The sequence below is a fragment of the Apis florea genome, unplaced genomic scaffold, assembly GCF_048593485.1.
Source record: "Apis florea isolate Af1SG1 unplaced genomic scaffold, ASM4859348v1 contig_3496_pilon, whole genome shotgun sequence".
NCBI lineage: Eukaryota > Metazoa > Arthropoda > Insecta > Hymenoptera > Apidae > Apis > Apis florea.
In genome coordinates, this window is record NW_028256773.1 from 1292021 (window position 1) to 1305957 (window position 13937).

General features: G+C 40.4%; 2 protein-coding genes and 1 long non-coding RNA gene across 14 annotated transcripts in view; 1 reads left to right on the forward strand and 2 right to left on the reverse strand.

The window, feature by feature from the left end:
• Positions 1–2015: 2015 nt before the first annotated feature.
• On the reverse strand, positions 2016–3632 carry Aptx (aprataxin). Of its 3 annotated transcripts, none has more exons than XM_003697519.4 (4): positions 3455–3632; positions 2731–3039; positions 2505–2638; positions 2016–2428 (listed from the first exon to the last, which is right to left on the reverse strand). In XM_003697519.4, the coding sequence occupies exons 2-4, from the start codon at positions 3018–3020 to the stop codon at positions 2268–2270; spliced, it is 585 nt and encodes a 194-aa protein (XP_003697567.1). In that variant the 5' UTR covers positions 3021–3039; positions 3455–3632; the 3' UTR covers positions 2016–2267. The 3 variants fall into 3 exon arrangements, with proteins under 3 accessions (XP_003697567.1, XP_086769478.1, XP_012347368.1); XM_086913352.1 differs by having other exon boundaries at positions 3381–3540; XM_012491914.3 differs by having other exon boundaries at positions 2731–3134; positions 3381–3529.
• A 971-nt stretch (positions 3633–4603) lies between these two features.
• Positions 4604–13937, forward strand: part of LOC147656705 (uncharacterized) — a 43211-nt gene continuing 33877 nt past the window's right edge. The window contains exon 1 of the long non-coding RNA XR_015293717.1: positions 4604–5174. This is a non-coding gene — a long non-coding RNA (uncharacterized LOC147656705). The remainder of the gene's footprint in view (positions 5175–13937) is intronic.
• The window catches only part of LOC100872550 (Myocardin-related transcription factor), a 272225-nt gene continuing 265322 nt past the window's right edge, over positions 7035–13937 (reverse strand). For 5 of the 10 annotated variants that reach the window (XM_086913358.1, XM_086913360.1, XM_086913353.1 and 2 more), the window contains 9 exons: positions 12588–12884; positions 12020–12435; positions 11337–11633; positions 10030–10170; positions 9564–9747; positions 9193–9492; positions 8449–9056; positions 7816–8331; positions 7035–7711 (listed from right to left, as the gene is read on the reverse strand). In XM_086913358.1, the coding sequence (XP_086769484.1) occupies positions 7355–7711; positions 7816–8331; positions 8449–9056; positions 9193–9492; positions 9564–9747; positions 10030–10170; positions 11337–11633; positions 12020–12435; positions 12588–12884 (3116 nt within the window). In that variant the 3' untranslated portion in view covers positions 7035–7354. The remainder of the gene's footprint in view (positions 7712–7815; positions 8332–8448; positions 9057–9192; positions 9493–9563; positions 9748–10029; positions 10171–11336; positions 11634–12019; positions 12436–12587; positions 12885–13937) is intronic. The other 5 variants (XM_086913362.1, XM_086913363.1, XM_086913354.1 and 2 more) reach the window with 2 other exon arrangements.

Consider the following 13937-nt stretch of genomic DNA (forward strand, 5'->3'; position numbering starts at 1 on the left):
TACTATTACTATTACTGTGTCCATTACTATTGCTATTATATTGTCATTGCTGCATACGTAGATACATGTATACGTATGCGTGCGCGTCGCGTGTATATGCGTATGCACGTGTTTATAATGCGTTCTGTAACTTATATTATTACTATCCTCTTTAGATGTAATTTTAGATACTTTGTAAATAATACTGCCAATTTATCGCGCATCGACTTCCGAAACGCTATTCGTTCTCTTCGTGCGCGACCAAGTCGTGGCCAAACTGTACGATACAGCTGTATATTATCTATACATAAATATTCTATATACACATATATATTATATATATATATATATAAAAAAGTATATATATACACATAGATGCATACAGTTATATAAAATATTTATGAATTGTGAATAGTTAGTTAGGGAAATCGTGTATAAACGTTCGTTCGTAGGTTATAGGCCGAATACGCGCTTAGGTTAATACTTTGTTGACGTTACCTTTGCCACGACTCGATCGCGCCATTTCATTATACGTTGTACTATAAAGACACATCCATATCTCACCATCTTCTCGCGATATTTAGAAGACATAAACAGGGTATTCGGAGAAAGGATATGATGGAGAATGGTTTGGTCGTCGTGCCTGCGAAGCTGCACGAGTATGCTCGAAATAATGGTGGTTCGTTTACGGATCGGCATTGTCCTTGTGCCCAGTGGCTTTCCAAAATGACCGCTTTTGGCGTGCCACGTACGGTGCTTGCGGGCGAAAACGGGGCGCACAGGCTCGACGATCGTCCATTCTCTCGTCGTTTCTTTCTCTTCAACTAGTGAGAATCGATCGCGAGGAGGTATCCGATAGTTGTTGTCGCTAATTTCCTCCTTTCCATTTCCTATCCTTCTTCATCCATGCAGAATAGCGTCTCGGTAGTATTGGATAAAATGAAGCATCAACGCAGTCTTTCTGTCAAAACGATGCATGCGTCGAGGACGTTCTCAAAATTTCAGAGGCGTACGAATATTGCTTTATCAGAAAAGACGCTTCAATCGTTCATGGTCAAGTCCGATATTATAGTTCCTCGTTGTCTCGACGAATTGTTTCCTTTTCGAAGAAAGAATGCGTTCGATGTCCTATCATCGATCTTGGGAACCGTTTTTAACCGCGGATCGATGATACGGTGTGCGGCACTTGCGTTTCCATTGTTGTAAACTTTGCAGGTTCTACGTTTTATGCAGACGTTGCAAACTTTCAGATGGAAATGTATATATTTTTCTTTTCCTAAGCGCCGACTCCTATCGAGGGGAAAGGTAGTCGCTTTTATTAAATAGTTTTCCGTCGGTTTTGGAGACTGGTCTTGAGATTCCTAACCTCAAAGGGCGACGCTTACCTCCTTTTTTTTTTTTTTTTTTTTTTAATTATAGTTCACTTACTCTAGCTGAACTTAACAAAAAATCTCTAGTGTGTTTGTTGAGAGGCGTTCGACGTGAAAGATATAGCTAATTTAATTTATACGCTCAGAAGAGAAAAAAATACTTAAAAAATCAAGAACGTGTATGTAAAAAAAAAAAAAAAAAGAAAAAAAAAAGGAAAACATTCGAATACACTAATGTAAATCACGCAAGCAATAACAACAAGGCCTTGCGATCATTCAAATGCCTACCGTTTCGGCGTAATAAGGACGGTTCAACTATTAATTGCAGTATTACTAAATGTATACAGACTAAAATACACTTACACACCTACACAACAATTTACGTATACACACTAAATACTTCACATTGGATAAGAAGACTCTGTAAATAGTTAGCACGTAATTGATATTATAGGCGACAAACCTATTAATATTAACATCAAATTTATTTATAGTAAATTTTCCGAAATATCGTATATATTTGTGTTATTAATTAACACGACCTTTCCTATCCTGATTTTATCATCAATTATAATTACTTAATTATAATTGATTTAATATAATTAATAATTTTAATTTTACATTTAAATTATACGAAAAGATTCTAATAAATTTTTGGTAAGTATATATACAGAATGGAGTATTTATTTATATTACAATTATTGTACACTGCACACTAGTTACAATATTTAAGATAATATTAATGTTAACCTATGTTGCATAAGAATATTTTTATCATTGAACCGAGATATAACTTAAAGAATTACAGAAAAACACATCTAGTTATATGAATAATTTATTTCATTTAAATTATTCTGCGTGCTACATTGACGGTAGCGATCCCCTTAATGTGTTAAAATCGAAAGATTTTTTTTTAATTTAATCAGATAAATGTATTAACAAATGTCTTTTTAAGTCTGGCATATTTTTTGGAGTGGCCGGACATTTGTGACATTTTAATGGCGTGTTCAAATATTGCGCGCTTTCCTCGGATTTCAACTTTTTTAATTCACCTTTCTCGCGCAATTGATTGCAAATATCTGTAATTTTGTAAAAAATAAAATATGTTTTTCTGAAAATGATATGTTTTTTTTAAAAAAATAGAGATATATTTACCTTTTGAATGTAGAAAGAAAGGTGTTGTAAATGAATTCCAATGGTATTTGGTCTTTAGACAAGGACTATTAAAATCAGTACTTATTACGTGTAAATGTAATCTGTGCATGCTTGGTACAGCATGATATCCAATACTGTATAAAAATAATATAAGTATTATAAGTATATTTAGTATACTTATAATAACTTAATTTTAATATTAAATATAAACAATATCTATACATACAGGAATTCAAATTCCTTATGTTGTTTAGTTAAATCTTCAGCAGTAGCATGCATATGTAATAATAAATCTTCATTTTCTTTTTTTACATGCCATAATGATGGAATATCTATTTTTGGTATAACCAAATAATGATTTTGAGCTTTTGGATATTTGTCTTTAATAACAATTATTTTATCATCTTCTTTTACTTTATATCGAGGATCTTCCATAGAAACAAGTAAGCCAGTTGCCCAGTGATGCTTCTTAGGAGCTGTTGCATCACTTGATGTCACTTTTGGTTTGCGTTTCATTGTTATTTTTTGATTGTCACTTTTAACAAATTGTAATTTTTACTATAATATGTACTCACACAATGAAACAAATTTTAGGTAATTTGTCCTTTTTAAGAATAGCATAATGTAATACTATAAATAATAAAATACCAAAGTATGGAAGAATATATAATTAATTCAATGTTGTTTTATAATTATATTATAACTTGATTCACTTGACAAAAAAATATAAAGATTTAAAACAATTATCAATCAAAAGTATTTCTCAGTAATTTTATACTAAAATAAATTAGTGTATAAAGATCAAAGAGGTTATGTTTGTGATATGATGTGCATTATAAGATACAATACATTGATAATTATATGAAAATTGATTACGTTTTATTTGGAAAAATACTGTACGCACATAATCACTACACATGTTTATAAATTTTCATGTCTTTTGCACTTACTCGATTTTATTCTACTTTATCTTTCAAAGTGCGAAATAAAGTTACTTCAGTTTGACATTTATGTATAGATCAACTATCATTCGAACTTATTTAATGCGCATGAGTATGCGCATGCGTGTTTAGATAGTCTTTAAATTTATATTTATAAAAAGAATTGAATTTGAATGCATATAATTTTAAGAATAAAAAGATGAAAAAAATAATTTAAAAATGATTAATTAAATGAATTTAAAATATATCGTGATAAGGTAACAATTAAAACGATCGACACAGAAAGAAATAAATAGCTTAGCGAATAACTTTAAATTTATTTATTTACTCAAATGGAAGGCAATCGATAAATTTGCAACAAATAAAAATAAATAACACTCTCTCTAGCAATAATTACGTGATCGTTACTTAAACGTACATCATTACAATAAATTCATAGATACTTAACAAAACTTATATCTTTTTCTTTTTCGCATGCTCATACAAAATATGTTCGTGTGATTGTATGTATGCGTGTTCGCGCGTACATACGCGTGTTTGTATTACATTATTTTTTTCACTTTCAGTACAATCTCATGTAGCTTGTTATTACAAGTATATGTCACAAAAATCCTATATACAGACGAGTTTCGTCCCGTAGAATTTTTAATCGCTTATTTTTTTTTTGTTGTTGTTTATATATTCATCCAACAATACTCATACGCTCATTATACAAACAAAGACACTTTCACGCGTCTCATGACAGACTATCAGATTCGCACAGCCTGACAAATCAATCAATCGATAGATTTCATGATTCATGATTCGAAGAAAATGAAATAATTACAGGATTGCAATGCTAAGCAACGATACATTAAAAAAAAAAAAAAAAAAAAAAAAAAAGAAACAAAAAAGATGAGGGATCGTGCGTCGTATGCTGATCGATGTCATCATATGATGTCGTCCGCTTACTTGCAACCATTTATACGCGATTGAGTTTCACAGTTGCTTTATCCTAAATAAATTCATACAAACAAACTCATTTCATGGACGACATATTGGCAGCATTTAACGACTCTAATTTTACGTATGATACAATATTTTACAACACGATACAAACTTTTATTGTCATGGCAACGGGTGGTACAATTATAATGACGAAGCGATACGCGGTGGCAAGGGGATTTTTGGCACGATTTTTTATCCCGATTATACACCATGTTCTCTCCTTAATTTTCGTGCATATATTTTTCTATTTGCACGATTTGAACTTAAATGCATAATTAATAGCGTAATCACAAATCGATTTCTAATAATATTGAATCGAACAAACAAAATAAATGGTACGAGCTTCGATTTAAATGCATCGATTTTTGAATTGACCGCGTAAAGATGCGCGAGAGGGCACTGTAAATTCAGTAGTTCAAATATGGCGCGACTAAATGTTGCGCTCAAGTTTCGTGCCGAATATTTCTTGTTTTATTAGCTCATTTTTACTTGTGATTACGTTGAATAGTGAATTTCTAAAGTAATTATTTAAAAGATAGTGTTTTCGGGAAATGGTTTTCGTTGAAAATGAGAGTTATTTTGCAAAATATCGCAAAATAAAAATTACGAGTGATTGCTTGGCTGTTTCTACAAGGAGCATGGTGTCTCGGGGCCTCATGTGATGTTTCTCTATTGCATGTGAACGTTTGGAATGTTGCATACTTTTGCTGCTTCTTTGTGCGATATGGAGTGAACAATGATGGTATGTACTTGCTTGCCAAACTGCCACTTTCAAAAATAAGGGATCATTTGAATCGATAAAGCACTCTTTGCACCGTAAATTTGAATTCATTCATTTGTCCAGCAAACAATTAAATTGACATTCTTGCTTCAATGGAAATAATATAAATTAAAATAATTTTGTTGGACTATAATGTAAAAGATTGCTTTGTGATTCAATTGTGACATTTTGAGGAAAATTTGATAGCTCTAAATGGGGTTTCAATTAGCACCATCGCTGATCACATACGCTAAAATCGTTTCGATACACTCACATACATTTTCACATACATTAATCACGCTAGGTAACATTGCATTCATTACATTCGCTCTTTATTACCGACTTAGGCAGTGCGATCCTTTATCGTTACGTCGGCGCACGAAGCCACTTGGTTCTGCAAAGAATGCCTCAGAAAAATGCAGGACTTTACGCTTTCTATTTTATGTTCATTTATAGTATAATAACACGAAACATAATAGAAAGTTTGTTTATTGTATATAATATTGCCTTATATGATATGATTCAATCATTATAAACATGTGTTATTCCGAATGCGAAATACAAAGTTAGGTTAGAAACTTCGGTTGATCAATTGAAATTCTGAGACGAATTCTTCTTAACTTTTGCTCAAATATATGGACAAAAGCGCGGCTCGTGGTACGCGTAGCTTCGATTTCTTCCTCGTTTGAAAACATGGAATGTCACAAAAAACAACAAAAAAGATTCGTAAAGGGAAACGAAAAAACAGGAGAACCGCACAATACCCTGACATCGGTATACTTTTGTCCGCACCCATTCTGAAAATTTTTATGCGATTATTGATTAAAATATGTATGTGTAACCACTAACATCACATGCTCTGCCTTAGAAAAATTATGTATAGCTGTGCGGGAAAGCCGTCGAACTTTCTTTTTCTGCTTTTCCTTTTCTTCACTTCTTTTCTTTCTTTCTTTCTTTTAATTATTTTTTTTTTCCTTTTTCAACGCATGTTTACTTTCGAACTCGGCATACATTGTATTTTATATATATGTATATGTATACGTGTATACATATATACATACATGTTTTATATATATATATATATATATATATATATATATATATATTCTCGTAAATAATTATCCCAATTATAACATTATAATTGAATACGGTTTTGTTTTGGAGAAATGGGATCGACAGAAATGAAATTGGATGAGGGAAGCATACGAGAAAAACATATACGCAGCTTTCCCGTTTTCCTGTTTAACACACACGCTATTCGCAGTTATTAAAACTCAAGCAACACACGACTGTAGACTGGATAGTAAAAACTAGCTAAAAACGCTCGTAAGGAAATTCTTTGGAGAATTTTGAAGATATCGTCGTTGTTGTCCTATTTCCATTTGCGGAACGTATCCGCTATTTCGTTTAGCGATTCGTCCTCGCATATCTTTACGTTCGTTTCTTTCGAATGAACGATCGATCGAAATACATGATATCATTTTCCAGTGAAACCATTTCTTGAGCTCTTGATCGTTATATTGATTTCAAGTAGCAACGATTACAAAAAACGATTCACGCGATTCCAATGCTCGATCGATTCCATGAAACGAAAGAACGACAATTCTGTGCATTGGTACTCATACTGACCGAGGAAGACCAAAGTATACGTGCATTCTCTACTGACAATTATCTTCTATTATAAAATCCCTTAGAAACGATTGCTTCGTGGTCTTGTTCTCACCCTTGTGTTTTCACGCTACGATCCTCTCGCAATTTTATGCACCTTTTTTTCACGCTATATAAATTACTCACTTAGAATTTCGAACTTCGATTGAAAATTATACAGCTAGTTATTCCTAATTTCTTTTTTTTTTTCTTTTTTTTTTATCTCTCGTAAGAAAGTTCTCCGCTTGATAACAAGTAGCGTAAGTTTTACGTGTAAGTACAATTCTTTTAACGTTCACGGGAAGTTGCACAGCGCCGAAGTCGCTGGAGAACAATGTCAGAGGCAAGCAACTGCAAAACGGTTCGTAAAAATGCACCAAAAAACAGTCACAGACTAATCACAATATATAGCACTTGGCATTGCCGTTGGATCGTCTTTGTGCTTCGCTGGATCTTTTTTTTCGTTTCCCGTTGATTTAAGTACACAAGGCCGAGCTCCGAGGAAAAATCTCGGGCTAGGTCGCGAAGTCGACTTTGTCCCAGGTTAATGAAAGATCGGAAGACATCTTGAAATCAGAGTCCTCCATGTTGAAGAGATCAAACGGATCTTGACTACTGGCTAGCAGGGGATCGTAAATATCCGTGCCGCTCGACAAACTCGTCGGTGGCGCCGGTTGGTGATTCGTCACTGTCGTGGAAGAGGTTGGTGGAGATTGTGGCATCAATGAATCGAGCCAGTCTGGATCATCCATGTCCATGGGCATGTCGCCGATGTCCATCAACTCTTGAGGCGCTTCCATCTTTACACCTAAGTCGCAATCCAATTGGCTGAAATCCATCGTGTCCAAGGTCTCGAGGTCTAGCTCGAGTTCCTGAAATGTAAACGCAATGCATGTATTTTCGCCTCATTTCAAAAACGAGGAAGTTGAATCTTGGATTAATTTCGAACAATATCAACCGCGATCGGGCTCGATACCTTAAGGTCTAAATTCGCGTTATCCGAGGACGTTACTTCTTGAGGAGGTTGAGGATCGGGCGACGCTTGCTGATTTGACTGCGGGCTGAGAAGCATCGCGGCGTCCAGCTCACCTTCCGAAGTTAACAGGTCTGTGTTGAACGAGGAGATCTCCTCCTGCTGCTGCAACTGTTGTAACGCGGTTGGCAGCTGTATAGAGAAAGTTGCCAGAGGCAAAGGGGGCGGTGGCGGTGGCGCCGGCGCCGGTGAACTCACGCAATCGCTCTGGGAAACCTCCATCGCGATGGGGCTGATCGGACTGATTGGACTAGCGGCGGCGAAAACCAACGAATGACTTTGACTATCCGCTGGCGCTGTGAATACTAAGTTTTGCTGTAGCTGTCTGTTTGGTGTCGTTGGCGTGGCCGGGTCCTGCGCGGCGCTCGGTGGTAATTCGCCATTCTTGATCAGGATCTCCAGCACGTCGTCCACCACTTGACTCTTGATATGACTTTTTTGAACTGGTTCAATCTTTACCTGAAACGGAACAGTTTAAGCGAAACTTGAATGAGAACAAAAATCTTCTTCCTCCTCGTCAATCCTTTTACATCTAACGCTGTGTGGAGTGGTATAAAGATTATCATCAAAGTTCACCTTCAATAGCTTCGCGGCTTCGTCGTACTGAGGTGGCGGCGGTTTTCCATCCTCCGCGGTAACGGTTTGTTGCTGCTGTTGTTGGGCTTGCGCCACCAAGGCGCTCAACAATGTCCCATTCAATTTCGTAGGTTTGGGTAGATTAAAAACTATCGCAGCAGGTATTTGAACCGTGGCGCTGTTCTTCGTCTGGTTCTTCTTATTGTTAATCGCGGTCAAAGTGGAAGAGTCTAGAATGGCAGTAGTATTATTTGGCTGTGCCTGCAGGAACGCGGCGAGGCTAGCTTTCGCGTTCAGCTGCTGGAACGTAGCGTGTTGTTGCTGCGTTTGCTGCTGCTGTTGTTGTTGACTTTGCTGCTGCTGCTGCTGTTGCTGCTGCTGCTGCTGTTGCTGCTGTAAATGTTGCAATTGTTGCAAATGTAGCGCCAGCTGCTGCTGCTGCATCTTGTTCTGTATATGTTGTTGCAGCACCAACTTCTCAGCGTGGACCGTAGACGGTTGGGTCTGACGGATCTGCTGAAGTTGCTGTTGAGATTTGTACAATTCACGTTGCAACTCTTCTATCCGTTTCCTTTGCTCTTTGATTATGTCGTCTCCTGAAACACGGACTGTATCGTGAAAACACCGACGTGTGTTGCGCTCCGAAAAATTCATTTCTCGAAAATATTTATCTCTTGAGAATACAATATTATAATTCACAAGTATATATATATCGGCAAAAGAGAGGGGATAAGTTAGAAGTACCTGGGGGACTGGATGGATCGTCGTGCTCGCTGCCATGCGGTGAATCGGTCCGTGGACTATTCGGTTCGTCCTTGACGGCGGAGCCAGGACTCTTGGCATGAGAGCTAGACTCGTCGGATGTCATTGGCCCCGGAGTGTCCATCAATATGTGGCCCATATGCGTCACGTGGGGCCCATTCGAGCTAGACGTCGAGTTGCCGCTAGACGATTCCGTGAACGGCTTCAATCTCTCGATCAGCTGCGGCTTCGAGCCAGATACCGGCAAGTTTCGACGTTTCAATTCCACTTTGAGATCACTTACTGCAAGGAACATTTATCTCTCGATTAATTAATCCCATCATTTTCCAAACAACGAACGGATTCATATTCACCTTTCATATCTTCCAACTTGCCCAAAGGCCTCAAAGGTGGTTGTTCCGAGGGATTGTTGGAAGAATTCGAGGGTGCGGGGCTCGGTGCGTTCAAACTGCTTCCGCTAATGCTACCAGCGTCACTTGCCCCGCTACTGTTCAACGACAACGGCTTTTGCGCTGCCGGTAGAATGATCTGAGGATACTAAACAAAGTGATCGAATTACGCAACGTTCGAATTTTTCCTTACACACATATATATATATATACACGAAATCAACGTTCGAATTGGGTAACCGGCACTGGTTGTCTCGTAATTGAAGCTCGATTATAAATTTAGACGTAATTGCTATGCAAATCATCGTGGAGAAAGTGGAGTTAACGAGACATATCCGGTTGAGATTCGTCGTTTGTTACTAACAAGCGTGGAAAGTGGACGCTTTATAACAACATTTCTAATCCCTTCCTTTGTGACACGTGTGCGTACCTTATGCTGCCATTCGAGCTGCCATTGAAGGAATAACTGCTGCTGCTGAAGAAGAAGCTCGTAGCTGGTCTCGCCGGGTGGTGCCGAGCCGAGACCGGAAGTCGTGGACGACACCGAGGTTTTCTGCGCGTTTGGCGGCCCCTGGGAACAATCGTTCAACATCAATCATTATTAATCACAAGACAGAAGAATCACAGAACAACAACAAAAATTACTAATAATTTCGTTTCGATATTTCAATCAAACTCTTCTTCTTCTTCTTCTTTTTCTTCGAGTGAGAAAATTCGAAGTGGGAGCTGATGGACTTCGAATGAAGTTGCTTAGAATTTGTACGCCGTATCCCGAATGTTTCGGGAGTCTTTGCCACCTATCGAACTTGCCTGGCCCTCTTCTCTTCCTCTTTCTCTCGCTGCCAGTACTACCTGAACCCCCTCGGAACACTTTGGCTACTTCGCCGCTTCTTGGCTTCCTCGCTCTTAGGCGCAATTAGCGCTCGAATTACTCAGAGCTAACGAGGTGGGCCTCGGGCCCTTCGAGAGATCGCGAGAGTTAATCACCCGATACGATCTCCTTCTGCGTTTCGCCCTCTTCCCTTTGACTATAGAGAAAGAGAGAGAGGAGGAGAGAAGGGAGAGGAGAGGAAGAATCGGTTCCTCGCGGGAGCCGAGATTTACCGAGGGGTCCGTACCCCTTTTTTATTTTGCTTTCACCTCTTCCCCTCCGCTCCTTTTTTTTTCTTTTTTTTATTTCTCTTCCTCGGCCGTTCCGCTTTCTTTTCTCCTTTTTTCGCCCCCTTTCGAATTTCGCGTTTCTCTCGTTCGCTCTTTGTCTTCGCCTCCCTCTCTGTTTCGTCTTTCTCGGCAGATCTTTTTACATATTTCCGTTCCGTTTTTCGTCCCAGCTCCTTTTTATATATACCTCTTCTAATTGCCGGTTTGGATTATATATTGTTTGAAATTAAAGAGGTGGAAACAAAGAAGAGAGAAAGAAGAATATTCTCAAGTTTTTCAGCCGCAACGTAATACGCTTTATACAACCCATAAAAACACGCGTTACACGTATTTTTACTTTTCGCGTACGGCCAAGTTTAAGCAATATATTCGCACCTTGCGGACATAAAAGCGGCGCGTTCACGCCCACCACGTTTACACACTGACAAATATAAACGGGACGAAAAGGAGTGAAAGTATTAAAATGCTCGTTCCTCTTATGTTTTTCTCCCGTTCTGTTATTATACAACAACGCAACACGCTCGATGCCTTACCTCTATCGAGACCAAGGAAGCAAAGGAAGGGACGAAAACTTACTTTGTACTCGTGAAACTTGATCGTACGGGTCTTCGGTTGACTCTTGGTCTTCGACTTCTTCCTGTTCTTATCCTTGCCGGGCGCGTCGCTCCTCTGACACGTGGAGGCGGCTGCTATGGGGCTCGCCTGGGGCCTGGGGGTGATGGCGGCCGGCGGTGGTGCCGGTGGCGACGCTATCGATATATTGGAAAGGGGGCTCAGGCTGGACGTGGTCGAGCCCAAGGACATCGGACTCGGCGCCGGCGCCAGTGGAAGGAGGGTCGTCGTCGTCGTCGATGGACCGTTTGTCTGACTCGCCTGTTAACAGAGATCGTTGCTTTCTTTCTTTCTTTCTTTCTTTCTTTCTTTTTTTTTTTTTTTCTCTCAATTCCCCGTCGAATCCTCGATTAATCAGCTTGCATCGGTGCGCTGCCAATTTATGAGCAGCGCTTAACGTCCGACGTAAATCTATTTTTGCCCCCCTCCCCTCCCCCCTTTCGATGCTTTTTCGACATCGTCGTCGAACCGTTCTCCCCTCCCCCCCCTCGGTTTATTGTCCCCTTAAATGTCTTTCTTTCTACGGAGAGGGGGGGGGAGGAGGAGGAGGAGGAGGAGGAGGGGAACGGCCGTTATCGTCCATCTACATCGACCGATAAATCAACCATCCCCTCCTCAGCCGGAGGATTTACGCGTCCCTCGCTCACCTGCGTGGAAGCATGTTGTTGCTGATTATGCTGGGCCTGTTGATGGGATTGCTGCTGCTGTTGGTGGTGCTGTTGTTGTTGTTGTTGCTGCTGCTGCTGCTGCTGTTGTTGGGAGCCGACCACGGTGTTGCACAGCTCCGCGAAAGTTTGTATGGTCGACTCGTTGGACGCTTGTTGGAAGACGGGCGACGTGGACGAGACCACCACGGCACCGCCTGTCGTCGGAATACTGAGGGAGACGGTCACTATCCCGGCCGAGGCAGCAGCCGTTTCCAGAACGTCCGACCGGGACTCGAGCTGGGGCGAGGGCGCGCCTTCCGAGCTCTGGGAGTCATCCTCGAAGGTGATGTAGTGGTCTGGGTGTTGGGGCTTCGTTACTTGGCCCTCGCAAGTGGCCTTGAAGGGAATGTGACCCTCTACGCGGGCAGAGAGAAACGTTGGAATGGAAGAAATTGAAAACGCAAGAGACGAAAGATATAAGATGGGGAAAAGTGATTGACGATCCTCTTTTCACGAGGATCTTTATCATCATCGATCAAGATGATGTAGTTCGAGTCTCGGCTCTCACCTTTGACCGCCCTTTCAATAGGCTCCTCCGTGTGGAGAATATTCTTTTGGATGAGCTCGAGCGGTCCGGGTCGATGGCTGAGCTGGTCGTTCAGCTGGTCGGCTAACCTGGCCTTCTTCAGCATCCGTTGCCTCTCGGCCAGGCTTGGATCCACGTGACCCACATCCTCGAGGATATGCTGCCTAACCAGCTCCTCCCTGCCCGGTCTCTGCTGGATCTTCGCCTTCAGAAGATCACCGGTTTTCGCCCGTTCCAGTTGCTTCCTCTGCTCGTGGAACGCCGGCGGTGTCTTCAATGCTGCGAAAAATAACGTTATTTGTTAGTTAGTTTAAATTTAAATTGACGGATCTTGACGGAATTGACGGAAGTTTTTCAAGAGCGGGGCAAGGCTCGAATATAGATCCGAAGAGGAATGAATTCAAATCCCATCCTCCACCATCTAACCTAAGACAGAATCGGAGGAAACAACACGCGTATCGGCGTTGCCTCAGATGAAAATACATATTTAGCAATCGCGCGGGAATTCGTTTACCGTTCTATCGTTCAAACTATTTTCAAACACCTAAATGTTTAAAATACGGTTTTATCGGAAGTATACCGTTCCGATCAAAAGATTAATTTTAGACGGACGCAACCTTGCGGCGCCTTGGTGGAGGAAGCCACTATATTTCCAGTTAAAAAACACCGCGTGTGTCGTTCCACCCGCTCTGGAATTAAAAACTCAATCTCGGGCACCTCCTCCTCCGTGATTTTTATCTCTCCGCCGGAGACACTTAAATCACGGCCGGATGGTGTACGCGACCACTTTCATCGAGCTTTCCTCGATCACGCTCGACGCCGAAGGGCGCGATCTAATAAAAGAAACGGATGAGAGAGAGAGAGAGAGAGAGAAAGAGAGCACTTTCGAAGCTTTTAGGACGCGTCCTCCGACGCATGCTGCACGCATCAATTTCCGGGACGATCGCCCTCAAAGGTTTTCGGTGTCCCCTCCCCTCTCTCCGAGGGGCGCCATTTTGGTGTCAACGTCAAACGCCTCGAGACGACATTCCTGCACGCCATTAAGTCCCCGGATAAATGATCCTCGAAGCGTTTTCTCTACGCGAGCTCTACTATTTCCGGACGAGGGCAACTTCATAACATAAAGAAATTAATAAGAGTTTCGCGCCACTTACGGTACACTATACATTGTACACACACACGTGGAAATTATTCTGGATAAATTCGGGTTAAACTGCTCTCTTGTTGAAAAGCAAGAACGCTCCATGTTTCTTCGAGAAACGTTGTCGCTTGTTCTTCTTCTTCTAATTTATTTGCCACCTTTAGAGAAAAATAGGAAACACGAGGGAACAA